Source organism: Xiphophorus hellerii, chromosome 19, assembly GCF_003331165.1.
Source record: "Xiphophorus hellerii strain 12219 chromosome 19, Xiphophorus_hellerii-4.1, whole genome shotgun sequence".
Taxonomy (NCBI): Eukaryota; Metazoa; Chordata; class Actinopteri; order Cyprinodontiformes; family Poeciliidae; genus Xiphophorus; species Xiphophorus hellerii.
The window spans coordinates 2,298,168-2,325,420 of record NC_045690.1 but is presented as its reverse complement, the minus strand read 5'-3'; the positions used below and the strand labels follow the sequence as shown (position 1 = coordinate 2,325,420).

The 27,253-nt window shown below is 40.0% G+C and overlaps 2 protein-coding genes across 6 annotated transcripts in view; one reads left to right on the top strand and one right to left on the bottom strand.

Moving 5' to 3' along the window:
• Positions 1-21,675, top strand: part of asap2a (ArfGAP with SH3 domain, ankyrin repeat and PH domain 2a) — a 44,892-nt gene extending 23,217 nt beyond the window's left edge. Inside the window, exons 5-31 of one of the 5 annotated variants that reach the window (XR_004336768.1) lie at positions 869-918; positions 1,112-1,135; positions 2,531-2,660; positions 3,907-3,992; positions 4,055-4,130; positions 5,115-5,201; positions 5,679-5,687; positions 6,822-6,925; positions 7,472-7,541; positions 7,737-7,824; positions 8,502-8,550; positions 8,705-8,871; positions 9,556-9,689; positions 10,031-10,125; positions 11,143-11,332; positions 11,405-11,490; positions 12,435-12,550; positions 12,825-12,892; positions 12,973-13,080; positions 13,331-13,565; positions 13,696-13,848; positions 14,560-14,665; positions 14,785-14,843; positions 14,987-15,054; positions 16,039-16,158; positions 19,567-20,564; positions 20,621-21,675. Coding sequence is in view for 4 of the 5 variants with exons in the window: in XM_032546769.1 (XP_032402660.1) it covers positions 869-918; positions 1,112-1,135; positions 2,531-2,660; positions 3,907-3,992; positions 4,055-4,130; positions 5,115-5,201; positions 5,679-5,687; positions 6,822-6,925; positions 7,472-7,541; positions 7,737-7,824; positions 8,502-8,550; positions 8,705-8,871; positions 9,556-9,689; positions 10,031-10,125; positions 11,143-11,332; positions 11,405-11,490; positions 12,435-12,550; positions 12,825-12,892; positions 12,973-13,080; positions 13,331-13,565; positions 13,696-13,848; positions 14,560-14,665; positions 14,785-14,843; positions 14,987-15,054; positions 16,039-16,158; positions 19,567-19,641 (2,553 nt within the window). In the remaining variant the exon portion in view is untranslated. Of the gene's footprint in view, positions 1-868; positions 919-1,111; positions 1,136-2,530; positions 2,661-3,906; positions 3,993-4,054; positions 4,131-5,114; positions 5,202-5,678; positions 5,688-6,821; positions 6,926-7,471; positions 7,542-7,736; positions 7,825-8,501; positions 8,551-8,704; positions 8,872-9,555; positions 9,690-10,030; positions 10,126-11,142; positions 11,333-11,404; positions 11,491-12,434; positions 12,551-12,824; positions 12,893-12,972; positions 13,081-13,330; positions 13,566-13,695; positions 13,849-14,559; positions 14,666-14,784; positions 14,844-14,986; positions 15,055-16,038; positions 16,159-19,566 lie in introns of all 5 variants that reach the window. The other 4 variants (XM_032546769.1, XM_032546771.1, XM_032546770.1 and 1 more) reach the window with 4 other exon arrangements.
• A 1,324-nt stretch (positions 21,676-22,999) lies between these two features.
• On the bottom strand, positions 23,000-27,245 carry itgb1bp1 (integrin beta 1 binding protein 1). The gene is made up of 7 exons (XM_032546777.1): positions 27,128-27,245; positions 25,572-25,686; positions 25,411-25,489; positions 25,197-25,327; positions 24,571-24,663; positions 23,784-23,933; positions 23,000-23,707 (listed from the first exon to the last, which is right to left on the bottom strand). The coding sequence occupies exons 2-7, from the start codon at positions 25,641-25,643 to the stop codon at positions 23,636-23,638; spliced, it is 597 nt and encodes a 198-aa protein (XP_032402668.1). The 5' UTR covers positions 25,644-25,686; positions 27,128-27,245; the 3' UTR covers positions 23,000-23,635.
• Between the last annotated feature and the right edge of the window lie 8 nt (positions 27,246-27,253).

Sequence of the window (27,253 nt, the reverse complement as noted above, 5' to 3'; positions counted from 1 at the left end):
GCAGATATTTTGCTGAATGAGGATTACTCTCCGTTAAACCTTCATCAGCACCGAGCATGACTCAGCAAATACAGTTACAGTTTTTTGTTTTCAGGATATTTTATTGGGATTTTATGGTGAAGTGGTTAAGCCATCGTTACTGCAGAGTACCTCCAGCTGGATGCAGAGCATCAGTTTTGAAATCTTTCTTCAGATTCTCTGTTGGATTTAGGTCTGGACTTTGACTAAGCCATTCTGACACATGACTGGGTGTTAAGTAATTAACTACATCATTTTAACTCGTTAAAAATGCAACCCAGTTAAAGGAATGTAAGCAGATATGTATCTAAGAGGGCGTTTGTTGGTCTTGTTTATTGTATTGGTTATATGGCAGGTATATCTGTAAAAATACAATAAAAATATTGTTGGAAAAAAAAATGCAACCCAGTTGTTTGATCCTAATTAAAGTGTCCAAATTGTTTTAGCTATTCAAGCCTAAAATAGCATCTCAATGCTAAACACGTAGCCAACGCTAATGTTAGCATCCACAGTTCACCATCAATGATCAGGACTTCCTGAAACTGGAAAGATAAACTTTTCTCCAATCTGATGATTAGATAACTTAAATAAGATTAAAACTGAGCTCATATGTTTCTTACTTCAATAATTTAGCAGCCAAAATTTGTTTGGAGTTGAAAATGTTGATTATTTTGTGGATTAAAATGCGATGCAGTTAATCTGACTAAAATGTCTAATTGAATCCCAGCAGTAATTTGCATATAAAACAATTAAACACCATCTACTCTTTATCTCCTACTTCAGCATTTTGTGCTATTTGGTGTTATTTACATTCGTTGAATTGTCTTTTATTTCCTGTTTCATTTTTCAGGATCTGAAAAAGCCTTTTGACAAAGCCTGGAAGGACTACGAAACCAAAGTGTAAGAAAATCCATTTTTATGCGTCTAAGGAACGGACGTCTTAATTTTCTTTTTAATAAACTAACTATAGCTGTAATAATTTAAGTACCTGTGTTTTGCCGTTCTTCATGTCTGTCTGCTGTCTCAACACGTCCTTGTTGTCGCCTGGAGAAACCAGGAGTATTTATGGCACCTTTATGTCTTTTACAAGCAGCAAAGGACATTCTTTACTGAGAGGGTAACCCGTCTTCCTGTGATGCAGCTCGGCTTTGTGCTGACACAGAGGACATGGTGGTGTGAATGTTCCCGGCTGTCTCAGCTTATTATTTCACTCTACTCATGGGAAAACCGTCAGTAGAGGCCCGTTTCCTGCTTGTTTTCCTCCTTCGTCCGGGATCCTCGCCTCATCTTTGTGTCTACTTTAATAAGAACAGTTTTCTCATTCTGAGCCTTTTGCATCAGTTTGTTGTTTCAGTTGTTCCCGCTCACCAGCAGACATTAAACACACCAACCAGAAACTTGCTTTAAAATCCTGCTTCAGGACTTTTAAGGCTGTGAGGAAGTATTCACCCTCCTTATAGATTTCAGATTATCCAAGAAATGTTTCTGAAATTTGAAAAAAAAACTATGATTTCCTTCATAAAAGGAAATTCAAATGTGAATTGCTTTCAGAACTGTTTTTAAAATTTCTTGGATTTTCTCCAGTTGATGATCAGGAAACTGAGTTTGTTGTTTTAAATAAACAGCAAGTTAAAAATGTTGAGCCGCTGCATGGGATCGTCTCTGTTTCTGTTTGTTAAAAATCAGCCCTAAATGCTGTCTGACGAGCAACTCGGTGCTTAATTTAACTAATAAGTCAAATAATTTCTCTGAATTTGACGAGGAAACGCTCTGAATTAGACCTTTCAAAATGAGGTTTGTCCATTTATTTTGTATTATTTGGAGTTAATTGGTTGGTTAACGACCCAGGGTTGTTCCTGAAACTGAAACCGGTTTTATTGATGCTTCTTCTAATACAGAGGTGTCCAAAGTGCGGCGCGGGGGCCATTTGTGGCCCTTGAAAGGATTTTTGTGACCCCCAACTGCAGTTCAAGAATGACACATATTAGTTTATAAATTTTTAATCAGAGTAAAATTTTCATTGCCATAATTTTCTTACAATGAAAAATGTTAATTACCACATAAATAACTTTTATAATTAGTGAAACCATATTTATCCAGATATTTTCAGTGAAAATCTGACTTTGCTGCACCAAATTAGCTTTAATTTAATTCATCAAGCACGACGAAATATATCAGGTTTCTGAAAGAGTTTGATCCAAATTTTATAACAGAATAAATTAGTAAAATTGAGCCTAAGATAATTTGAAAACTAGATGCCTTTTATTCTAATACAGTAAATGTGGCTGTAGATCAAACTTCTTAATTAGCTTTTTTTTTAAATAGTTTTTTAGTTTTTCTTTTCTTGGCCTGCGAGTGTTTTTGACTCTGTAAACTGAGGGAGAGATTAAGATTCGCCTCCAGCTGACGGCTTGCAGGGCTGATTTTTTTTTTTATTTAAATTTTTTCTGCCGTATTTTTCCGTCTCTGTGTTTGTGGTGCTTTGACCTGCGGCGGCGTTTCTTCCTGCCAGGACCAAAATCGAGAAGGAGAAGAAGGAGCACGCTCGGCAGCACGGGATGATCCGGACGGAGATCAGCGGCGCGGAAATAGCCGAGGAGATGGAGAAGGAGAGGCGCTTCTTCCAGCTGCAAATGTGCGAGGTCAGAATCCGCTTCAGTCTCCAAGATCACATAATGAACGTTTATATTTAAATATTGCACATCATGTCACTGTACAGATGATTATCGTTTCCATCTAACGTTACCTCAACATCTTCTTCTAAAAATATTTTAATATTCTCATCTGAACATGCAGCCAGAGATTAATTTTAATGGGAAAAACTAATTTAGGACATTTAGGAATGTTTCTGAAACATTGCGCATGAAGGCCAAACTATATTAACCAACTAGTGTCGTTCAAAGGCAACAAATTTAAAAGCTGCAGTATGCAACTTTTTAATTTATTTAACTTTTCTTTTGGAACAATAGAATAGTTTTGAATTTTTATGTTTTTTTACAGAGTTGTTGAAACTGCCATTTTGTGGCAACAGTTTGGTAAGAGACAGATAATCTGTGAAAAAAATCTAGAAACAACCAATCAGAGTCAGGAGGCAGGTCTTATCGCTGTCAATCACAATCTTGTGTGGCGCTGCCAGTTTTTTAAAGCACGTTCTGAATGCTAAGGCTAGTTAGCAAAGCCACCGATGACGACAGATAAGCGGTTTTCCTTTAACTGTAAGTTGCTTTTCCGCCATTAGCACATTTAGCAACAAGTACATGAGGATGATTGACAGCACTGAAACCTGCTTCCTGGGTCTTACTGGCTGTTTTTGGTGCATGTCTCTGGACAGCAGCAGCAGCTCAGAGGAGGTGAAGGTGGCCAGTCTTTTCACAGATTATCTGTCTCATAATGTCTTGACATGGGGAGATTTTAACAAATATGTAAAAAACATATTTTTTATAAAAGTAACATTCTTTAACATTAATGTCGTTTTCACAGACTTGAACTAAAAATGCTTTCAGTTTAGCCTTCCTTTGGTTCCTCTCTTTTCCCGTCTTCTCTGGTTTTACTTCACTGCCGAAAGCAGCGCAGCTTCACAGCCACACAGGCAGCCATTTTTGGTTTTTCAAAATAAAGTAAATTGTAAATATACTTGAATCAAATTCAAAATCTGATTATGGTTGACATAAGTGCACAAATGTAGGCTATGTAAATGTATGTGTATATATCAAAAGGTTTCCATTGTTTTAACATTTATTTTTAAGAACCACACAGGTCCATGTAGAGGAAACTGTAGCGCTGCTTCACTTTGAGGGTTTTTCTTTGAAGCGTCTCTGGAAGATGAAAGTGATGAGTCTGAACCCCGCCTGATCGCTCCACCCTGATCTGCATTCGATCTGTTTACAGTACCTCCTCAAAGTCAACGAGATCAAGATCAAGAAGGGGGTGGACCTGCTGCAGAACCTCATCAAGTACTTCCACGCACAGTGCAAGTAAGGTTCTGCAAGCGGGCCGGCCTGTGCAGCTCCGTCCCGTCGTTAACCCTGCTGTGCAGTTTCTTTCAGGACGGCCTGAAGGCCGTGGAGAACCTGAAGCCGTCGATAGAGAAACTGGCTACAGATCTGCACACGGTAAAAACGCTTTTCTGTGCACCACTTCTTTTGATTACCTGTTCATTATGTTGGACAATCAAAATAAAGGGTGATTGACAGCGCTAAGACCCGCCTTCTGGCTCTGATTGGTTGTTTCTTGTTAGCAGTGGGAGACGGCAGAGCAGCTTGATATTTTTCTATCTTATATCAAACTGTCAGGATATGACGACAGTTTAAACAAATATGTGAAAATTTTTCAAAATACCATTTACATACTTCAGCTTTAAACGGTCGACAGGTGAAACCCCAAATTATACAAATTTAAAAACAAAACAAATGCAAATAAAAATACTGTTACCACAGAAAATAGGAGCAGAGGGGGAAACGCTGCAATTAGTAAAAACAACAGCAAGTATGAAACTCTGCAAACTCGCTGCACAAAGCGGACGTCCTCCAGACCACCAGGGGGAGTCGACCAAGAAAACTAAACCAAAATGGAGTAAAAGAAAAGATTTGTTACTTCCTCCCCCTAGTGGTCTGGAGGACTTCCGTTTGGTGGAGCGAGTTTGCAGCTTTTCATATTAGTGGTTGTTTTTGCTATTTGCTAGCCTCTTTCTTACAGAATTTTCTGTTGCATTTGTGTTTTGGAGTTTGCATCGTTTGCAGCTGTTTACTGTGAGTTTCCTCATGTTTCCCGTATTTAATCCCGTCCAAAATCTAGAGGAAAACAGACGAGAATCAGACAAACTGGACGCAAACATTTCTATCTTTAACAAACTTTAATGGCTCCACTTTTGCTTCGATAACTTTACTCAGGAATACAGTAGAAGTATAGAGGTGCAGTATACTACCACCTGCTGGTGGGAGTTAGCATCACTTGAACCCAGTGTTTTTGTCTGTTTTTGAGGAAAAGTTGCAATAAACTCACATAAACACGACAACATAGAGTTACTGATTGGATTGTTTATGACTCCTGCTTTTTCTGTTCTGTGTTTGACGTCAGTTTTTCTTTCTGTGGGTCAGATCAAGCAGGCGCAGGATGAGGAGAGGAAGCAGCTGACTCAGCTGAGAGACGTCCTGAAAACGGCTCTGCAGGTGGAGCAGAAGGAGGTGAGACGCATAACAAGTAGTCAGGTTACAACCACAAACCTTAACGCGTTTTACTCTGATTTCATGTCCAGCTGAACGTAGTGCAGTCCATCCAGTCTGACTGAGTTTGAGCTGATTTACAACGAAAAACCAGGAAAACTTTCAGCCTGTATTTCTTCACACCTGGTGGTAAAAAAAAGGGCCTGCAGTTGTAATCTTGGTTTATTTATGCTCTACTGTATGTTGGTTTTTTACATTTACTCCCAAGAAACACATTGATGTTTGTGGTAATCATTAAAAAGTGGAAATCTTTAACATCTTTGGTAAATGTTTTGTTTCAGATTCTGTCTGTGGCGACATTCATTGTTGTTTAATAACCTTTCCATGCATATATGCAGAAATCTGACATATTTTTGAAGTGAAACAATGTAAAGTTTGTCCTTTTGTCTAAAAATGTCTCCTCTCTCCCGCTGCTGCCGTCACGGTTCATAAAACAAGGCGAGGAGAGTAAGTGGATTTGTTCCCATCTCTGTTTGTTACTTTAAGGCTCCAGTGGTGAAAAAAAAAAACTGCCTTTACATTTTATTCTGTTGGTTTTGTGCTTTTTTTTTTACACTTTAAAAACTTTATTTAGTTTCTGTCGGTTAATTTCTTTCATGACAAAGTTAGACTGCTGTTTTTCTTACAGGAATTTCATGTGTCTGCAGATGGAGTCAGACTTCAGTTCTTTCTCCGTCATAAAGGAAATGACCTCATTCTTACAGAAATATTCTCTTTCCATCCCATTTTAGTGGTTGTTGTTTTTGTTGTGCTATAATTAAATAGGAATAATCTCATTCGTGTCCATCCGTTGATGCAGATTATCTCCTCTTTTTTATTTCTTTTGTCTGGAAACTTGAACTTTAAACATGAATAGATTTTAGATTAGATCAGATTTAGACCGATGCCTTTTTGAATCGTCTTGAAAACAACTGGCCTCCAGCTGCTGAATCTGCCATATTTGCGCCATCTGTTGCAGCCGCTGGCATGGAGAATACTCCCCTCTCACAGGAACAAATGGCCTTAATTAGATACTGATTAATTTGTCTAAAAGCTGGAGGAGGAAAGGAAATCCAGAAAAGGCCTTTGTGTCTGTTAACTTCACACCCAGATGCGTCAATGGAGCACAGAGAGAAGGTTGTGGGTTTGAATCCCCACCAAGAACCTTCCGGCCTCGATTCTTAATTCAAATTTAAAACATGACCCAAAAAGGAAATTAAATGTTGCTGTAACTCATGTCATCCAAAATATCTGATAAATTAGTTGTTTTTTTTAAGTGAAAGTATTTGTTACTTCTAGCACACTGTTCAGTCAGTTTACTGTTGTATCACAAATTCAGCTGTTTAAGTTGAGGACAAAAATGTTTTTCCAAAAAATGGTTAGAAAAAATTGAGAAGCATCAGAAGCAAAAATTATTCCTTAATCCGACAGAAAATATATGATTTACATGAACTTTGAGGGGTTTTTTAACTCAAAGCTCAGGGGCGTACGTTAGTGGAAGTTCATCTAGAAAAATCGGCTGATTTAATTTGATTTAATTTATCCGTTTTTAGATTTCTCCTCCCCCCTGACGTGTCGTTTGTGCCGGCTGTGTTTTCCCAGGATTCCCAGGTGCGGCAGAGCGCGACGTACAGCCTGCACCAGCCGCAGGGCAACAAGGAGCACGGCACCGAGCGCAGCGGCTTCCTGTTCAAGAAGAGCGACGGGTGAGAGCCGATCTGCACGTCGCTCCGCGTTTCTTCTGTTCATCTTAATAATTAATTCATCCATATGGGACCAAATATAAATTATTTTTAACCCAGAAAAGGTTTTTTCTAAAGAATATGGCTGCTGAGATAGTGAGATTTAAGCATAGTCATGGAAAGTTAAGTGGAAGGTAGAAGCTGTTAAAGGTTTAATGCTTAAATGACCCTTTTAGCACTGGGTTTGGTTTATTATACGTTTATTTACAGTATTTATTATTATGAAGAGGAAAATGATAAGCAGAACCACCAGCAGAACCACAGGCTGATCATGTTCCCGACACGCTGCACTGACAGCAATTCAGCCAAAAGGAAAAGTATAGTTTTCTTGCTTTTTTTTGTTGATGTTTTGAAAATTGTTTTCTGTTATTAGGATTTTTAAATTGAAATACTGAAGTGTCTAATTTATTAAGATGTAACTGCATATTTATATGAACCTTTTAGCCTCTTTTTGGTTAATAATGAATCTGTTTGGCTTTGTTGGCTTATGACTGAATCCTCTGTGTTCAGGTTGAGAAAAGTCTGGCAGAAGAGAAAATGCACGGCTAAAAACGGATACCTCACCATCTCACACGGCACAGTAAGTTCAGTTCTGACCTCTGACCCCGTCACCTGCAGGCCTGTAACGTATCCCAGCAACCCAGGGAGATCTCAGGCTTGTTCCCATGTTTGGACGCATCACAGGCATCCGACTCGCAGCAGCTTATCAGATGTTTCCTTTGGCTGCGGCCGCATTCCATTAAACATTCCCGCTCACTCGGCTCGTCTCTGCTAGGCTAACAGGCCGCCGGCTAAACTCAACCTGCTGACCTGCCAGGTGAAGCACAACCCTGAGGAGAAGAGGAGCTTCGACCTCATTTCACGTAGGTTTCATATCTTTGGCTTTTCTTTGTCAGCTGTGGCTTTTTGTTTTGTTTTTACTTTGAGTTCAGCTCTTATCAGCGTTTTTCCCACAGACTTTGGTCACTACTGTCACTGTGAAGAGTTGAGTTTTAGTTCAGCAGTAGCAGAAGTTCACACTTAGGATTTCTGATCCACGTGACGGAAAGCTAAGACAGATGATAATGAGCTGAATTACAGCTCAATAATTTTACATTTTCATTCGTTGGGTTGGAAAACATGGAGTTCCTGGTTTATTCACCCACAAGGTTCATTTATTTTACTGGATTTTATGTGATAAATCAAAACCAATGATGCAAAATGTGAAGTGGAAAAAAAATGACACATTTTTATTAAAACTCATAAATGTGATATTTATTTGTAGTGATTATATGCAGATGTAAATCTCTTTATTTCTTATTAATTTTGATGACCAATGGTAAAGTGCTAAAAATTAAGTGGTGCTATTAGTGCCTTAGTGGAAATCTGCCCACCACTGTTTAGTTGTATTGTGACAAAATGTGGAACAAATGAAAGAATGTGGCTTCTTCTGCATATCAATGTAAGGTTTTGTTTAATAAGGAATGGATGCAGCTAGCTTGACATTTAAACCAGAAATATTTGACTAAATTAAATATGTTTCTTTTTGTTTTCGCTCTAGATGACCGAACTTATCATTTTCAAGCTGAGGACGAACAGGACTGTCAGATGTACGTACCTGTTCCCTCATTTCATCCTTTTTACCATCTTTCCCAACGCTTTCTATCTCAAACCCAGCCACCGTTTTCCTCCCTCTTCTCCTCGCCTTCTTCTTTTTCCCACTGAACTCTAAATCTGCTTTATTGTTTTATCTTCTCGCTCCAGCTGGATCTCAGTTCTGCAGAACAGTAAGGAGGAGGCGTTAAATCAGGCGTTTAAAGGCGACCACCATGTCGGCGAGAACAACATCGTTCAGGAGCTGACGAAGGCGATCCTGGGGGAAGTGAAGAGGATGACGGGGAACGACGTGTGCTGCGACTGCGGAGCGCCCAGTGAGTCTCAAAGATGAACACAGAAACCGTCCCATGACTCTGGCTCTGCCGCTCGGCAACATAGTTATGTAAAAAATTAACAGCTTTGGGCAAATCCACATTTATTGTTAATTTATAACAATACTCGGTTAAACATCTATAAAAACAAACAACTATTAATTCATGTCAAATTTAATAAATGCCATTTCTGTTTGGCCTGTTTAATTCTACTCTGCTGCTCCTGGCAGGTTAAACCAGTGTCAAAATAAACGAGTTAAAATCCTGTCTAGAAAACTAAAGTGTCATCAGCAAATAATGAATGTGTAGTGGTCTGTCTAAGGTTGTTTACACTGCATATGCAGAGAAAAGCATGATGGGCCTAGCAGCTAAGAGCACTAAATGTTTTCAAGTGCTAAATGAAAAAATTAGCTCCACTACAGATTAGCGGAAGTGCAGCCACCATTTTGTAGTTGATACATGAATAAATGTAAACAAATGAAGGTATTTCAAGGTATGCGACTACTTTTGCATTTTAGTGTAAATGTAATGTAAGGGTTGTAAAAACTGAAAGAAGATGCTGCTTGACATCAGGAGCTTTTATCACGATCCCAAACTTCCAGCTTTTTCTGAGAAAACCTCAAAGTTTTCTCAGAAGTTTCAGAAATCATGTCTATGTTTAGATAATCTGTTGTTTTTGCTCCTCAGATCCGACGTGGCTGTCCACCAACCTGGGCGTCCTCACCTGTATCGAATGTTCAGGGATCCACAGGGAACTCGGAGTCCACTACTCTCGGATCCAGTCCCTCACTCTGGATGTCCTCAGCACCTCTGAGCTCTTGGTACAGATATTCTCCTCTGTTCTGTATCATTGATTTTTTTCTGTCTGTGTGGAAACAATGAGGTCAATAAGAGGCTGTAGCATCCTCAGCCTCACTCTTCCTCTCAAAATGAGGATAACTGAGATTGTGTTAGGCTGTTTTTTCACGGTTTGGTGCAGAGATTTACAGCCTGTGGGACATCTGGGATTAAACGCTTCCAGTCAGGATTGCTTTAAGACGCCACAGTCAGGCGCGGCTGGCTCCTCTGTCAACGCTCCGGACAGGGGCGTGTCAGCCGCACTGCTGCACTCGGTTCAGAAACATGACTCGGTTGAATTTATCTCTGTGTTTTTGCTCCACAGCTGGCCAAGAACGTGGGGAATGCAGGGTTTAATGAAATCATGGAAGCTTGTTTAAATGCTGAAAATGTGGTGAAACCGAACCCAGCGAGTGACATGTAAGTTACTAAACTGGCTCAGTGGAAGATAGAGAGTAAATGACAGATTTCACTTCATATTTAGAGTTGGGTATTAACTAGTTATATTTACTCAAATACATTTAGTAGAGTGACGTTTTTGAAAAAAAACAAACTTTTAGGAGTATTTTTACTTGAGTAAAAGTAACAATATTTTGAAGTATTTCTACTCTTGAGTGAAACTTCTGGATTTTCTACCCACTGAATGAAAAACAAACATGTTTTAACCAAAATCTCATCAGACACGGAGCAAAGCTTGTAAAAAGTAAAAACAAACAAAAAACTGGCACCTGTTGGATTTTTCACATTTTTGTTACATTTCACTGTAGAGAACCAGATTCAATCTGTCCCCAGAGCAAATATCAGTTTTTCTCTTCACCAGTTTGGTCTTTGTGGAAGAAGGAAAACATACTGTGAAATATTAAAAATAATAAAAATAAAAGCTGGTCAAAGATGAGAACCCTTTGGTCCCAACCTCTGGTTCCAGAAGTAAGATTCCTCATCCCAATTTAGCTGCTTTACTCTCCTTGCAGAGGGAGAAATCACACATCAGAGTTTATGTAAAATAACTTTACAAGTGGAGGGAGAAACCATACATCTGAATGTATCTCAATACTATTTTTTTCTTCAGAGGTAGAAATCACACAATGCAAAACACAAACATGTATGGAAAGTCCAAAATGTTCTCATTTATTCGTAGGAATGACGACGCATATATATATATATATATATATATATATATATATATATATATATATATACTGGCACAAACCATTGTCTTTTTCGGATTGGTTTATGATCTAGTAACAAATAAACAAAACAAAGCAGGTGTGAACAAATATAAACTACAACTTAATGAAAACCAGGTTTTTAAGATACTGATCTATTATTATACCCAACTTTATATTCGTCTCTCACAGTTTGTGACAAAATATGAATTGTTAGAGGCGGCGAACCTCGTTTTCATCGAGTAATTATGTCACTGCTTCCCTTCACCAGGCAGACCAGGAAAGACTTCATCACGTCCAAATACATCGAGAAGCGTTTTGCCAGGAAGAAGGGCGCCGATGCGGCGGCTCGGCTGCACACGTTGTGCGAGGCGGTGAAGGCGCGGGACATCTTCTCCCTCATCCAGGTTTACGCCGAGGGGCTGGACCTCATGGAGCCGATTCCGCTCGCCAACGGACATGTAACAGAACCAAGCTTTTCAGCTTTTCCTCCGCTTGTCCTCCATATTTCTAAAATGGCGGTTTCTCTTCAGGAACAGGGAGAGACGGCTCTTCATTTGGCCGTCAGGCTGGTAGACAGAACGTCTCTTCACATCGTCGACTTTCTCACTCAGAACAGGTAAACGGAGCGAAGACGACTCAGGAAAACAGAAAATAAAACTACGGCTCGTTAAAGCTGCAGGACGTAACTTTTATAAAAAATGTTTTTTTATATATTTGACAGTTTGTGAGGCAGATAATCTGTGAAACGATCGATCTCCTTCTCCTCCCCGAGCTGCTATTCACCGTCTGACAAAATGCACCAAAAACAACCAATCAGAATCAGGAGGTGGGACTTGGCGCCGTCAGTCATTCTCATGTATTCGCTGCTAAATGTGCTAATGGTGGAGAAACGACTTGTTGTTGCACAAAAACCGTTTATCCAGCGCCATCGGTGGCTATGCTAACAAGCTTTAGAATTCATGACAGGCTTTGCTAGCTGCAGAGTGGCAGATTGTGATTGACAGCGCTAAGACCCGCCTCCTGTCTCTGATTGGTTGTTTCTAGTTAGCACTGAGAGAAGGCAGAGGAGAGAAATATTTTTACAGATTATCTGTCTCAGTTTAGTTTACTTCAGACACACAAACTTCTCCGGTTTATGGGTCTAAAGTATGGGAGTCCAGCGTGTGATTCAGGGGTCATTTGCAGCCCTGAAAATGATTTTGATTGGACGCCCCTTTAAAATTTTGCTAACAAAATGGAAAACAACTGATAGCCCCACACATTTTCACTGTTTTTAAAATAAGGCTACAGTCCAATGTCTTTTTTATGTTTTAGATGTGTAAGGATTTATAGATTTCATAAACATTTTTGTTTATTGAGCAGGTAAAACAAAATAGAAAAATCACATTAAACTCATGTTTTCATTTTAAATTCAATGAATTTTGTGGCCCAATAGTGTCAGTTTGCAAGATTTGGCCCAAAAATGTTGCGACTCCACTGTTTTCATGCAACAAAAATGTCTTTTTGTAGGTTCTTACATCATGCAGAGCGTAAAGTGTTTTTTTTTTTTTTCCTATTTAGTTTGAATCTGGACAAGCAGACGGCCAAAGGCAGCACAGCGCTGCACTACTGCTGCCTGACCGACAACAGCGAATGTCTGAAGCTGCTGCTGAGAGGAAAAGCCTCCATAGATATTGGTAAGTTCAGCATGTTGAATTTATTTAGAAAAAGTCATTTCCTCATAACCAGGTTCCCACACAGAGAACAAACCATGCTGGCCTTTTCTCTCACAACACTCATGTTTGTGCTCTGAAATCAACAAAACAGCCAGATAACAGATTCAGAGAAGCTGCTCGGTGTGGGAAACGGCTTAATTACACAGGAGAGAAAATGGGCAGCATGTTGGTCCTCGTCTGCAGCGGGAATTAGAGAGCAATAACACGCTACTCCTGTTTTTATTTCCACTTTAAGCGAACGAAGCTGGCGAGACGCCGCTGGATATCGCCCGGAGGCTCAAACATGCTCAGTGTGAGGAGCAGGTGAGTATTAAAACCTGCCAGAGTCTCCATCGTGCCTCAGACCTGCAGGAGCTGCCAGTAAGCCATGTGTGTGTTTACAGCTCAACCAAGCTCTGGCAGGAAAATTCAACGCTCACGTCCACGTTGAGTACGAGTGGCGCCTGAAGCACGAGGACCTGGATGAGAGCGATGAGGATCTGGATGAGAAGGTGAGAAAAACGGTGCGTTCCCTCATCCTGTCCACACCTGTTCACACTTAGCCACGCCCCCAGTAATTTGGCTCCACCCACTGATGACATTTTTCAACATTTGTATGGGGAAACCATTACAATCTAATCCTACAATTAAGATTTTTTTAAGTTCTAAAATTTTGAGATTTTGTGGAAATGAGTTTCCTGCTGGAACATCTGAGAATAAATTGCTGGTGTCTCAATAATCCTTCCTTTGAACGTCTTCCAGCCGAGCCCCCATCGGAGAGACGACCGTCCCGTCAGCTGTTACGCCCCCAGCAGTAACGCCCACCTGCAGTCCGGTCTGGGGCCCGCCGGCCGGGACGGAGCGGGCCTCAGCAAGGACAAGCACCGCCTCTTTATGCCCAGCCTGGTGAACAACGAGACTTACGGAACCATCCTGAACACCGGCTCCCCTCAGTCGGCCTCCCCCTCTGCTCCGCCCCTGCCCCCAAGGAACCTGGGTGAGACCTTGTGTTGACAGAAACACAGGACCGGGACGGGCCAGAAATATCTAGATGTAATTTGTGAGAATAAATGTAATCAGATAAAGTCCAGATAAGCATGAAGTTCCTCCATTCCCACGTCTTTCAGCCCAGTTCTCCTCTGTGGGGGGAATCGGTCAGTCCGCCACCTCCAGCACCTGGAAACCCGGTTCTATAGACCTGGTCGGCCGGCAGCGGTCGTCCTCAGACCCTCCCAACATGCACCCTCCTGTTCCCCCAATGAGGCTCACTTCTACTGGAGGTATGAACCCGAGAGATGAGACCAAATTATCATTAGTTATTGTCCAATTTGGAAAAGTCAATTTGTAACACAACAGACTCAACTCACCTCCAACAGTCCACACAATACAAAAACATTACAAGGCAACAAACATCATTTAAAAGAAATTAGATCACATGTACTTGTCCTGTTGTTTTACAGACTATTTTTACCAAACAAAATATGTAGAATCCTTGTCTGTGATACGTTCAAGCCAGGCAATGGCAGATGGTGTTGGCTAATGAACTACTAGCATTTAGAAAATGCTAGTACATTGGCTAAACTTAGCTAGAAGATCATGTTTGCTTTCGATAGATGATATGATCATGGGAGCATATTAGCTAATCTCAGCATTTTGTTAATAGCATATTAGCCTGTTAGCCAACATACTATAAAAAGCTATATAATAGATGTTGCATACAAGTGGAAACATGCTAATGTTAGCATTTTCAAAATAAGATATTTGTTTGTTTCAGTTTCTTTATTATCAGTAATGATTTTATGTAAAATCCCTCATTGCACCATCATCTCCTGCATCTCCTGCAGTATCTAAGCTTCCTCATGAAGTACAGTCTCATCTTTCCCTTTACTGCTGCATTTCAGTCAGACATTCACTGGTTTCCATTGTCTTAAGCAAGAGTCCATTGTTGAGAGGTTTATTATTCTAAACTCTTGTTCTGATGTGTGTTGCAGCTCTGGGTCCCGCCCCCGTAGCCAAGATGGAAGCCATGAACATCCAGTCCAAGTCGGGTCAGGGTCTGCGGGGGACCCGGTCAGTGCCACCCAAATCCCCTGCTGGGTAAGAACAAAAAAACGGTGAAGTCATGTAAACATCACGGCTCTAACATTAATGTAGTAAATGTGCAGCAGTGCTGCTGGAATCTTCGATGGTTAGCTGAATATTTATTTTACTTTCAGCAACGATAAAAGCTTCAGCCGAGGTTTCCTGAATCCAAGTGAATCTGTAGAACGAGCAGGTGAGTAAATAAACAGGAAGGCATCCAGATAGCAGAATGTAGCATGTCATACTGTCCATCTGCTGAAGTTTTTTCCACCTTCCCTTTGAAAGTATGGAAAGTTTTGCTGTTTGTGTGATGTAGTTTCCTGTTTCCTGTTCCAGCTAAGGAAGTGCCAGGATGCCCCCAGAACTCGGTGCCTCCGGCCCACGTATCAAGGAAAGCAAATCCTGTAAGTCTTTCATTTGTCTTCATATTCATCCAGGTTGTATTTTGGTTAATTATTTGTTTTGTTCCACAGCGTGATTATGTTTTCATTTCTTTTTTTAATTTGTGTTTTGTAATCTCTCTTCTTGTTGTTCCAGAGTTTATATTGACTTCCTGCCCAGTAAATCTGCTTCCTGTGGTCCACATGTGGCTTTTGACTAAGACTCTCCTCTCTCACTTTGAATAAAGAAGCTGCTTAAGCTTGTAGAACATGCAAACATGGAATATCTGTTTGTTCCTCTTATTTTTAGACATAACAACCAAACTGATAAAATGTCCTTAAATATCCCATCAGCAACAATTAGCATGGATAATTAACACATTTACAGAGTTTGTTGTTCTAGGATTTGCAGCTGTTATTGTGCAGGTTGAACAAAGTCAAAGATTATCTTAAACTGTAAAAACAAATATTGAGAAATGTTTTTTCTTAGCTGCAAATATAGGAAAGTTAATAAGTAAAGATTTTTCTACTGATTACTTAGGAAGGTAGGCAGTTTTTTAAAATATTTTTACAGACTCACCATCTTTATTTCCTTTTTAAACAAATAAATAAAATGTTTCTTTTACTATTCATAAAATGAGGTGAATTATTTATTTGCATTTTTTAATGTATTTTTAATATTGTATAAAAAGCCATAAATCATTAAATTAACAGTCTACAGAATGTGACAATATTTTTCTCCAATTGTCAGCAATTGATTACTAAAGTAATTGTTAGTTGCATCCCTAGTTTGAAGGTTTTCCTCTTTTATTTTAATCGGTAACATGTACACCTTTTGATGTATTGCCCATGAATAATACGCTGCAGGATTAGTAACCGTTTACCTGATGATGGTTCAATATTTTAACCCCTACCTGAATTAAATCGCAGAGAGAAAAGTCTGGGTAACCCTAGGAAATGGGCCTGAGACTCAAATCAAACCTTTGTCTGTTTTTGTTCTTGTCTCAGAAGCAGAGACCAAAGCGGGTGAAGGCCATCTACAACTGCATAGCTGACAACCCAGACGAGCTGACGTTTTCCGAGGGCGAGGTGATCGTGGTGGATGGAGAGGAGGACCAGGAGTGGTGGGTTAGTATCGTTCAAAACTGTTCCCATGAAATCACAAAGCGTGGCCAGTCCGTGTGACTCTCTCTTTAGAGCCATATTGGCTGAAATCAGAAAGCTGACCTCATCCTAGCCAACACCACCCACACACTTTCCCAACCTTGTCCTCCTCTTTTTCCGCCCGCTGATGCTGATTCCTCTGTTAGTCGGGTCCAGCTGCAGCCTGTTTTCATCTGAGCCATGTATGGAGATGTTATTGTATTTAATCAATCTCCCTTTCTGTAAAACTAACAAACTTTGTGTCAAATGTTTGTGCTGATATTTCAAAGATATTAATAAATGTTTCCAGAGGTCATCATCAATATCTTCGAAGCGAAAGCAGCACAAATTTTTGCTGTATAAACCAGCACAAAAACAGCTGAGCTGATTGACAACAAATTTGTTTGATTTTGTAGATTTGAGTGCTTGACCTCTGGTGACCTTTGGAAACTTTTTTTTGTTAATATCTTTAAATGATACCAGCACAAACAAAACATTTTTGCTGCACTAATGGAGTTGAGTTGATCAACGCTAAGGTTGCCTGAGTGAAGTTTCCTTCACTCACCTTCTTCAAATCTAACAACATTGGTGTCAAACGTTTGTGCAGCTGTTATTTTAATGATATTAATGTTTCCAGAGGCAATGAGAACCAGCTCCTAACCTTCAGATCTAACAACATTAGTGTCAGTCAACTCCACTGTGTTTGTGCAGCAATTTTTTGTGCTGCTTTTGCTCTGAAGGTATTGATGGTGATATTGAGGCAGACTTTGCATCGCTCAGTAATCTGATTTGTTTCCTGACTTGTTTCTTTTATTTGTGAACATTACCGGAGCAGAACATGTCCCAGCTTTTTATTTTCAGGTCTAGACAACGTTTAAAATGACTTGCTTTCTTCTTTACCACCCCAGGTAATATGAAAGAGGGAATCTCAGTAGTTGGAAGTTTGATGTGATCTAGACTCTGGTTGACCTGTGTGCCGTTTAGATGTTCACTTCGATTCAGTTCTGCTTCAGAAAATCCTGGTTTTAGTTGATTAGGATGTGATTAATTAAAAGAAATGATCTGCTGTGCCTTACAAAAGTATTCACACTCATGCAACACATTTAGTCTCGTCAGAAATAGTTTTTTTTAGCAGTTGGCAATGAAGACGTCTGATCTAAACCATTAACTGTAACTCTGGATACAGTTTTTTGCAGCATTCAACAGGTTTTCTTCCAGGTTTGTTGTGTATTTAGCTCCATCCAGCTTCCCTTCCACTCTCACTAATCTGAAGGAAACCATTTCCCTTTCCATGATGCAGCCACCACCATGTACTATCAGGGATGGTGTGTTTTACAGTGTTATTCGACCTGCTGGAGACATGGCCACCAGGAAATTTCTTTTCCTCAAGTAAAAATGTTACCGTCGTATTACTGCCGTTTGTTAATATGCTTTACATTCAGTTCATCAGTCACTGAAAACCATCGATCTGTTCCTTCAACGTCACTAATTTGTGTTTCTCTTGCACATAAAATCTCAATAAAAATGTGGTTGTAATGTAACGTGATGTGAATACGTTTGGAAAGGATTGAATTTAAAAGCTGCTTTGGTAGTCAGGAAGAAAACTGTAACTTGTAGCTGGAAGTAGAAAATGATCTGATTTCCAAAAGGTTTATAGAAGTAAAACAACAAAAACTAAAGCAAACCAATTTTAAAGCAGGTAGCGTTGATGGCTGCTTTTGTTTTCTGTCCAAAAGGCTCACAGAACTGAATTTCAAAAATAAAAAAACCTTTATAAAAATGTAGCAATAAATTTGATGCAAAAACGACAAATTACTTTGTTTTTATTATAATACTTTTGGATATCAGCTCGTCTTTTTTCCTTCCAGTATGTTTAGCCATTTATCACAACTTAGTCAGATGATTTGGTTTTAAATGAATTGGTGTTGGATCATCTGAGTGAAAATGGTTATTCATTAGAACCAACCAGTTGTGTCTGTGTGTGTGTTCAGCAGGGATCTAACATCCAGCCACATTTGTTGGCTGGTCTGGGAAAGATCTGTGAAAAGGCTTAAAATAAATGTATCTTTTATTGCAACGCCATAACATCACACTGAGAAACATTAGCTGTAATTAAATGAGCCCACTTAGCCCAAGATGTTTATTACTGCTGTTAATAACCTTCTTTTGCCTGCAGGGCAGCATTGAGGCTGCAGAGGATCTGAGGTCTGAAATGGTTGATTTTGTGTTTGAGATATTTATGACTTGGTTTGGCCACATTTTATATCCTAATAATATAATTTGCATACATTTAATATTCAGTTTATTTATATTTAATGACCCAATGATGTCCCAGTTTTAATTTACAGGCCAAGTCCAGGAGATTTTTATTTTAAAATGTCCTGATAATTCCACAGGTTTGTGGCACAGATCCCACGCCACACTGAACGGTGGGCATGAGGTCATTTTCCTACATATTTATCCATTTAGCCCGACTTTTTCACTGCCCAATTCCAAACTTTTCACTCTAATGAATCTGATTTGTGCCACTTCCACATGTGGAACTGAATCACATCGCATTCTGTAAAAGCGTCTGCAGTCTGACGGTCATGGCGCATTTTATCCGACGCAGTAAATCTGGATGTAAGCAATGGCTGAAAAAATTATAATTATAAAAGACATCTGTGTCAACCAAGAGCATCACATCCAAACAGACTTCTCTCCAGAAGCTGCAGTCAGTGTTGCACCAAAGGCCGTTTTTATCTTTATCAGTTTCCTTCGTCTGGTTCTGACCTGGAAACCATGAACAACTTTATAACCCGTCCATGGTCAGCAGCGGCCATCTTTACTGCCGTAAACGGAGCGCTGCGTAAACTGTTCACACAGACGTCTAATTGCAATTGCATTTAATTAGTAGAAAGAACGACCATGCAGATAAAAAATAGGATATTTTCAACAAGAAATTGTAACTAAGCATCAAGACCTGCTGTGTGAACGCGGACCGTTAAAGTCCCAGTATAGCAAACTCTACTTACTTTTGTGACTGTTTGATGGAAAAACTTTGACCTTTCTTGCTTCCCAACAAAATGGCTTCCATTAGCGTCTCATGGTTTCTATGGAGACCACAAGATGTCACTTTGCTGCTGTTGATCTTTGGAGATTAGCTTCCTCTACTGGCTAGTGGCACATGGACTGTGTGCTACTAGAAAGTCATGGATTGTTAGGGGACCAATCACTTTATTGACAATTATTCCTTAAAATTTAGATTTTTCTAAATTTTCCGTGTGAGATAATGGTGCTGCAATAAATAATTGTGTGTTTTTTAGATGGTCTAATTCAGTAAAAGCTGTTTATTTTTCCTCCATTTGATCTTCAGTTCTTTCCTAACCTTCTTTCTGTCTTTCTTCTGCACAGCTGGGCCACATTGAAGGAGATCCAATGAGAAGAGGCGCCTTCCCCGTCACATTTGTCCTCTTCATCACCGACTGACGGACCGCTCGGGTCCTGCGGAGGCGTCACGAGATGCTGCGTTAGTCGCCAGCCATCCGTCTGAGGACCCGTGAGGTTCAGCTCCTCACTCAGAATCTAAAGAAAACGATGTTTTCACTGAACAATCTCTGGCAATACACAAAGTCTTTCTGCCACAAACCAAGTTTTAACAAAATGAAGGTCACATGAACAGTGTTTATTTCATCTCTAGAGCCGCAGTGCGCAGCGAAATCGATTTTAACACCTGTAACTGTGAACTTAGACAGCATGCTTACATTCCATACCTGTTCATGTAGATGCAGTGTTTGTAGATCTTTAGTGATGCTCCTGTGTGGAGGATTTTCCTAATGGTGCTAAATTAACCTCAGAGTATTCGCCAAGCTGCAGCCAGCAGAGCTCCTCATCCTCCATCCCATCGCAGCTGGAAGAAAAACACTTCCTGACTTTTGTGATGAATTTATGCTAATGCATCTCTCACACACACACACACACACACACACCCCCACACACAAACACACACACACACACCTGTTTTAGTACCAGGTGTGAGATTCATAGTCAAACAGAAATGTATCAAAATGGTCACACAGCTTTTATTTAAACAGAAAATAATTATTACAGTTATAATAATATCTGTTCAATATGAGTGTGAAACAAAACCTTTCAGTTGTCGCATGCCAGCAATAACTGGCGGTGTTGGGGGGCGGGGCTTGTTTTTACCCTGCTTGTGTAAAAACTAGCAGGTGAAGCAATAGAAAACTCAATCTGGTTTCACTTGACAAACTTTTTGTTTGTTTGCTTATGTTACCCACTGGTGGAATGACACCCTGGGAGGAGAGTTGTATTGCCTATATTGCCAACAGCCACTGTTAGATTATTCTATTGACAGGCTATGAGCTCAGGTAGTAACTGCCCCAAACCAGGTCTGTACCTTTAACCACCCCAAACCAGGTCTGTACCTTTAACTGCCCCAAACCAGGTCTGTACCTTTAACCCCCCCAAACCAGGTCTGTACCTTTAACTGCCCCAAACCAGGTCTGTACCTTTAACCGCCCCAAACCAGGTCTGTACCTTTAACTGCCCCAAACCAGGTCTGTACCTTTAACCGCCCCAAACCAGGTCTGTACCTTTAACTGCCCCAAACCAGGTCTGTACCTTTAACCGCCCCAAACCAGGTCTGTACCTTTAACCGCCCCAAACCAGGTCTCAACCTTTAACCCCCCCAAACCAGGTCTGTACCTTTAACCGCCCCAAACCAGGTCTCAACCTTTAACCCCCCCAAACCAGGTCTGTACCTTTAACCCCCCCAAACCAGGTCTGTACCTTTAACCCCCCCAAACCAGGTCTGTACCTTTAACCGCCCCGAGCCAGGTCTCTGCCGGTAACCGCCCCATTCCTTTAGATCAGACATCAACTTCTAGTCAAGCTGGTTGTTGCGTTCTTGATAAATGATGAAGGTCTTTGGTTCTCATCTCATATGAAAAGAAGGAGACGTTTGTGTTGGAGGTGATGAGTCGTCTGTGCAGAATGAGCTGCAAGTTACAAGAAGAGATTTAAAACTGTTGCCTTTAGGACACTAACAGGCTGCTTACTTTAGTCTGCATCAAACTTGAGACTCTCGACAACCAGCCAGGAAGGAACTCGCTGTTTGGGCTCATGAGATGTAGATGCTTTTACAAATACAGTGTAATTAACTTCATCGTAGTTGCAGAGCAACTTATTGTTCATATTGTCGATATTTAAGCATTTAACCTGAAATCGGAGCCTTCCATGGATTTGTGAATGACAAGAAGAGAATCTGTCTCTTCGTTCAATGTAAGAACTCACTGGAGACGAGATCTATCACCTATTTATGTCATGTAAATAGATTTGGGTTTTGTTTGAGTATTTAACAGGTCAGAGCAGTTAGTGTCTTCCAGCGAACTGCAGCCACAAGACAAACTGTCTGATCACCACTAACCTGACTCCTAACGGGCAAGGGAATGGGAAAAGTTCAACTGGAAAAATAAATGATGGAATAATGTCATAAAGCTTTGTGTGATTGTTTGGAGTTTTTAATTAACTCGTTTACTGTGTAACTGCAACCATTTTTTCCCACCAAACAGGCAAAAAGAGAAACACGTTTTCAAAGCTTTAAAATAATGCGCCGATGGCTCCCTCTACTGGTGAGAATTTAAAAATGCACACATTACCTTCTCCCAAAATATGAACAGACAAATCCAGGCGGAGAGTTGAAACAATATGAAGCCAATCAAAACCCCAATAAATACATCTGGAATGCCTTCTGTATTTTATATTTACAACCCTTTGGCCCATTAAATCACTTTTTATTTGGGTTATACCAACACATAGTGGTGAGTAATTAAGTGAAAGGGAAATATTACAGTTTTAAATATCTGAAAAATGTTATTCCTTCACTCTGATAACCCTGAATAAAATCTGATGCAACTAATTGCCTTCAAATGTTAATTAGAAAATTAACCTCTGTGTAAATACAATTATTCTGTTTTTGGCTTCAGATGTAGTGATGGATACTGCGCTTGTAGGGGAACTTTTTTTTTTTTTTTTTTTAGCTTTTTTGCTAACTTTTAGCACAGTTAGCTTCCCATAAATTACTTTTCTGGTTTACAAACTAGTCAACTTACTTGGCTGTTTTGTAAACGTTTAGTTGAATAAAGTCGATCATCTCTGAAGTTTTAGTTTTTGCTACACTTGGCCAGATGTTTATAGTTACTCTCACATTTTGTAGTGAGTGAAGACTGTTTTTGTAGTTCTGTTTCCTTCTCTTGTTCTTTTTTTTTTTAAGGAAACTGAGCAAATGACAAATATACAACAAACAAATGAAATGTACAGAAAAACACATGAACAAACTTTCAACCATAAAATGTAGCGCATTAGCAGCACTAATGTTGGATTAGCGCTTCAGCATTAGCTTCCGCTACACATCATGTTTGTGTAGCTCTTTAGTGTTAGCCAAACTGTTTGATTAGTGCTTTCAAGTTAGCATAAGTACCATATTGGCATAGCGTGCTAGTGGAACTACTGCTTTAGCATTAGCGTTGTTTGATCAGTGCTTTAAGGTTAACACAGCTAACACACCCACTCCACAGGAAAACATGGTAGCATCATTCTGTGGGGTTGCTTTTGGTTAATTTGTATAGAGAATTTGAGCAGTACAAATAAAGAAAATTGGTTTTACAATGTGAATAACTAAAGATTGAGGTCGTGGTTCACCTTCCTGCAGTACATTACTGTGTATGGTTGGCCTAGTCAAAGAAAGAACCTAAATCTGACGCTGGATGCTTTCCATCCAATTTGACTGAACTTTAGTTGATTTTAAAAATTAAAAAATCCCACATAAGCACCACATCAAGTCATTTATTTTTTTCTCACATTTTGAACAAAGTGAAACAGAAAACTTATCGTACAACATGAAGTCCAGAACTGTAAACATGCAAATAAAACCATGTCAGAATATCTTCAGACATAATCACTGCAATAAATGAAATAAAAACAAGGATTTGGTACCAAAAGTTTTTACCAATTAAACTAAAAACCTAATAAAAAAGGTTTTAAAAAGTGACTGACTGTACCAATACTGTCATGAGTAAAACACACGATCATCGTTTCCTCAGAGAGGAGCAACCTTTGAACTTGTACCCTGTTGTTTTGGTGCCGATTAATGTTTCCCATCTACTGCAGATGGCCTGGAGCATTTTGTACCATTTAGCATTTCAATTTAATGCACTTTTTAGAAATGCTCTGCTTTTTGGTGTTTAGTTTGAAAATATAAAAGCAAACAGAAATACATTCAGTGAGGGGGTAAATAAAACACTCACAGTACGTAAATCCGCCAACCACGGGTTAGTTAAATATTTAAAACACTGAAAGGCGATCAGATGCAGCAGCCTGGATACCTTCTGCTACAAAGCAGGTGCATCCTGGGTAAGCTAATGCTACGCCGGCAGCTGACGGGTGTAAAAGCGGAGCGGCGTCAGGGTTTGTTTGACGACAGGACGCAGTCGAAAGAGGCCGACAGCACCTTGCAGATGTTCTGAGCTTGCTCCTGTTCAGACACAGACGGATCAGGTGACGATGAAAACGAATCCTCAGCAGGTGCGTTAATATTTAAACCCACTTACCGAGCTGCTGCACTGGTACACCCAGATGCTGCACTGCTGCTGCTTCGTGTCGGAGGTCGTCAGAGCCAGCAGGTTCTTCCCGGCGCCCAGACCGTCGTCGTAGCACAGCATGCGAACGATCAGGTAGAGAGGATGTCGATGCAACACGTCCTGCCCAGAGGACACGACAAACACACCGAATACATGAAGGGCTGATTCACTTATTGATTAGTCATGATTAAATGATTGATCAACTAATCGTCAGCTAACAATTGATTAGTCATTAATTGGTTAATTGTCAGCTAAATTAGTTATTGATTAGTTGTGATTAATTGTTCAATTAATTGTCAGCTCATTTAATGATCACTTAATCAATTGATTTATCGTCAAGTCTTTTAGTATTCGATTAATCATAAAGTGTTTACAGACTGAAAAACATGCCAATTCCTGAAACACTCACAGCAGTAATTAAGTCAAAAATGTATAATATGTACATATATATACATATATATATATATATATAATTTGAGGTGGAAAACCTTCTCTGTCTGTAAATTCTACACAAAATTCCTCCAGTGGCATTTTAGCTTCACCTGGTTCAAATTCTCTGAAGAAAATCTCCCATTAAGCATCTTTTATTATCCAATTATTAATTGGTTAATCCAATAATAGTCAAGCAGAACAGACTGAGCTGGGGGGGGTTAGCTGCAGAAAAGATCAAAAAATCTTTGTAAATATGTTTTACCTTTGCATGTGAGAAAAGCAAACTGTTTTGTTTTTAAAACCAGATGGTTGCTGTGCTACTCACACACTGGTCTACTGACGCCACTTTGACCCCGTGCCTGGACACTCCCAGGACCATCTCCTCATTTCCGGGCACAAACGGCAGCTTTCCATCTTGCTGTGAAGAAATGCAGAATATTTAGTTCTTACACCAAATATAACATGTTTGTTTTGCCCCATGTGGTTTCAACTTAATGATTTTGTCTAGGAGTGCACCGATTTATCAGCCAGCCGATTTATCAGTGCCGATTTCCTTGAGTTTGGGAGATCAGTGATTGACCAATACTTGTGAAGCTGATCTTATCAGCAGATCTTATCTACCTTGGCAAAGGTTTAAAACCCAACCACTGTCCTCTTCTGCTCTGCAGTGAGAGGTTTGACTATAAGCTCCGCCCACCAGGTCATGTCTGCATGTTTACAGGTAACAATAATCGCCCCACTGTTGCCAACCCAGCGACTTTCTTGCGACATTTCCGACAAAAAGCTGGTTTTGGCCGAAATTGGAAAGGGCAGGTTAGGCTTTTTAAAGATCGGTAATCAGCCAGAAAACTGCAGTCGGTGCGCCACTAATTTTGGCCTTCATGGTTAAACGTTTGCACACCTCTGTTCTAAGCCGCAGTCACTGAATTAAATTAAGTCTTGTTTTTTTACCTGCGCAGCATCGATGTAACTGATGAGGTCCAGAGGCTCCTGGAGGGTTTTGCTCATCTCAAACTGCAGGTTCTCGATGGATCCGACGTATTTCACCCGGAACTCGGCGCATGTTTCCGACGTGTTGTTTCCTGCGGGGAATCAGCTTCAGTTAGCAGACAGAGAACGACACCTGTGCCAGGTTTTAGCTCATCTTCACGGCGTTCCCTCTGACCTGAGCTCTTGTTTGAATCGGTGTCGAGGCTGGCGACGGTGCTGGACCTGGACAGTCCTCCCAAACTGGAGTCGACGGACTGTGGAGGGACAAAATGCTGGGTTAAAATGGCGCCGGGAGGTTCTGGTTCTGGCGTAATGGAGCGTGTCGTCTCTTCGTGCCTTGCTCTTGGTGCTGATCTCACTGCTCTGAGAGCTGCTGCTGCTGTGCCGCTTCTTCCCTTTCCGAAACATCCTTCACCATGACGACCGCATCCGAAGCCTCAGGCCCGCTGACCTGCATCGCCACAAAACAAACGGATCAACAGCAGAAATGTTGCGGTGTTCTACACCTTGGCCGTCACCAGGGGGCGCTGTGAAAGGTTGCATTAGATGAGAAGAAAACGTGCAAAAACAAAAAAATTTCATCATAATCTTTATTTTACTCTTCCATTTTTCTTCTAGGCCTGTCACAATAAATCAATTAATCACATGATAAATTAAAGCTGGATGCTAAAAATCTTCAGTATGGTGCAACTAGCCTTTTCTTGAAGGATAATTTTGCTTGCATAATTTTATTTATTGTTTTATTTATTTGTTTTGGATTTTTAAAGTGTCTTCCAGTTCCAGTGTTACAGTTTATTGATCTCTGAGAAAGTGTTCTTCCATTATTATGCCATTAAAAACAACAATATTATCGTTTATCGCAATACGCTCTCGAACAATTTATCGCCCAGCAAAATTTGTGACAGGTCTATTTTCATCAGAATTTTTTTTCTGTTTTTTAATAATAATAATTTTTAAAAAAAGTTAAGATAACTTATTTATATGTTATTTCAACTGCCAGTTAAGTTTATCGAGCTGTTTTGCTCTTCAAGCTAGCAAGAAATGAAAATGTTTCTGACAAGAAAAAGAGCAAAGGAACTGTAGAAACCATGAGAAATCTGGGAATGAAATCAAATATTACATATTTTCTACAATCAAAAGAGAGGATTGTTGAACATGTATATTATGTGGTAATAAAGTTATAACATGTTATCTGGTAATAAAATTTTCTGCCACAGAACTCAAGGCTTTTAAATAAATTGATGTAGAAAGTAGTGCAAAATTAAAAATTATATAGGTTTAAAAGACAAAGAAATGAGAAACCTCAAACACCAAACTCTACTTTCTAAATACAAATGATTATTTGTGTAGGAAAACATCTGAATCTGCTGTGTAACACGGTGGAGGGAGAGTCATGATACGGGAATGTTTTTCCTTAAGACATGAAAACTGATTTCCACAAACATTTTCTGTTTAAGTTATTTTACTCTGAAGAACAGATAGAGCTTTCAGTTTCTAGTTGTGCATCTTATTTAGAGGTTAAGTACAAAAGCACGCCACACTTTTTAGATTTTTCGGGGGTAAACATATGAAAACTATGTATTACTTCATTCTTCCAAAGTCTGCACTACTTACTACACTGATGTCTGGCTGGATCAAACTACACGTCTGTATCATCTGATTTAGCGTCTGGAACCAGACAGAACGGACCGGTGGTGGATCAGAACCAGAACCAGGGCAGGTTTAAAACCAGCTCTAGGCTGCAGCTTCCTGCTGAAGCCCGTTAAATTTCAGCAACATGTTTCTAAATGAAACTCCTCCCGGAGCAACACGTTTATTTACAGCTGGAGTTTTAACAGAACCGCAGAACCGAACCGGACCCTCTGCTCGGAACCGGGGCAGTCACGGCTTACCTGTCCGAACCGCCAAACTTCAGATGTTTGTTTTGGATATTTTTCTTCTTTCAACTAGTTTCCAGTTTTGACTCTTCGGTTTCTCTTTGAGCCGACACCCAAGCCGCCTTAAAGGGGACGCAACCA

Coding starts and splice junctions, on each gene's coding strand:
- itgb1bp1 (XM_032546777.1), bottom strand. CDS start 25,643: ATGTTTCGGAAAGGGAAGAAGCGGCACAGCAGCAGCAGCTCTCAGAGC. Junction 25,328..25,410: donor CGATTCAAACAAGAGCTCAG/GTCAGAGGGAAC, acceptor GATTCCCCGCAG/GAAACAACACGTCGGAAACA. Junction 24,664..25,196: donor GTTACATCGATGCTGCGCAG/GTAAAAAAACAA, acceptor ATTTCTTCACAG/CAAGATGGAAAGCTGCCGTT.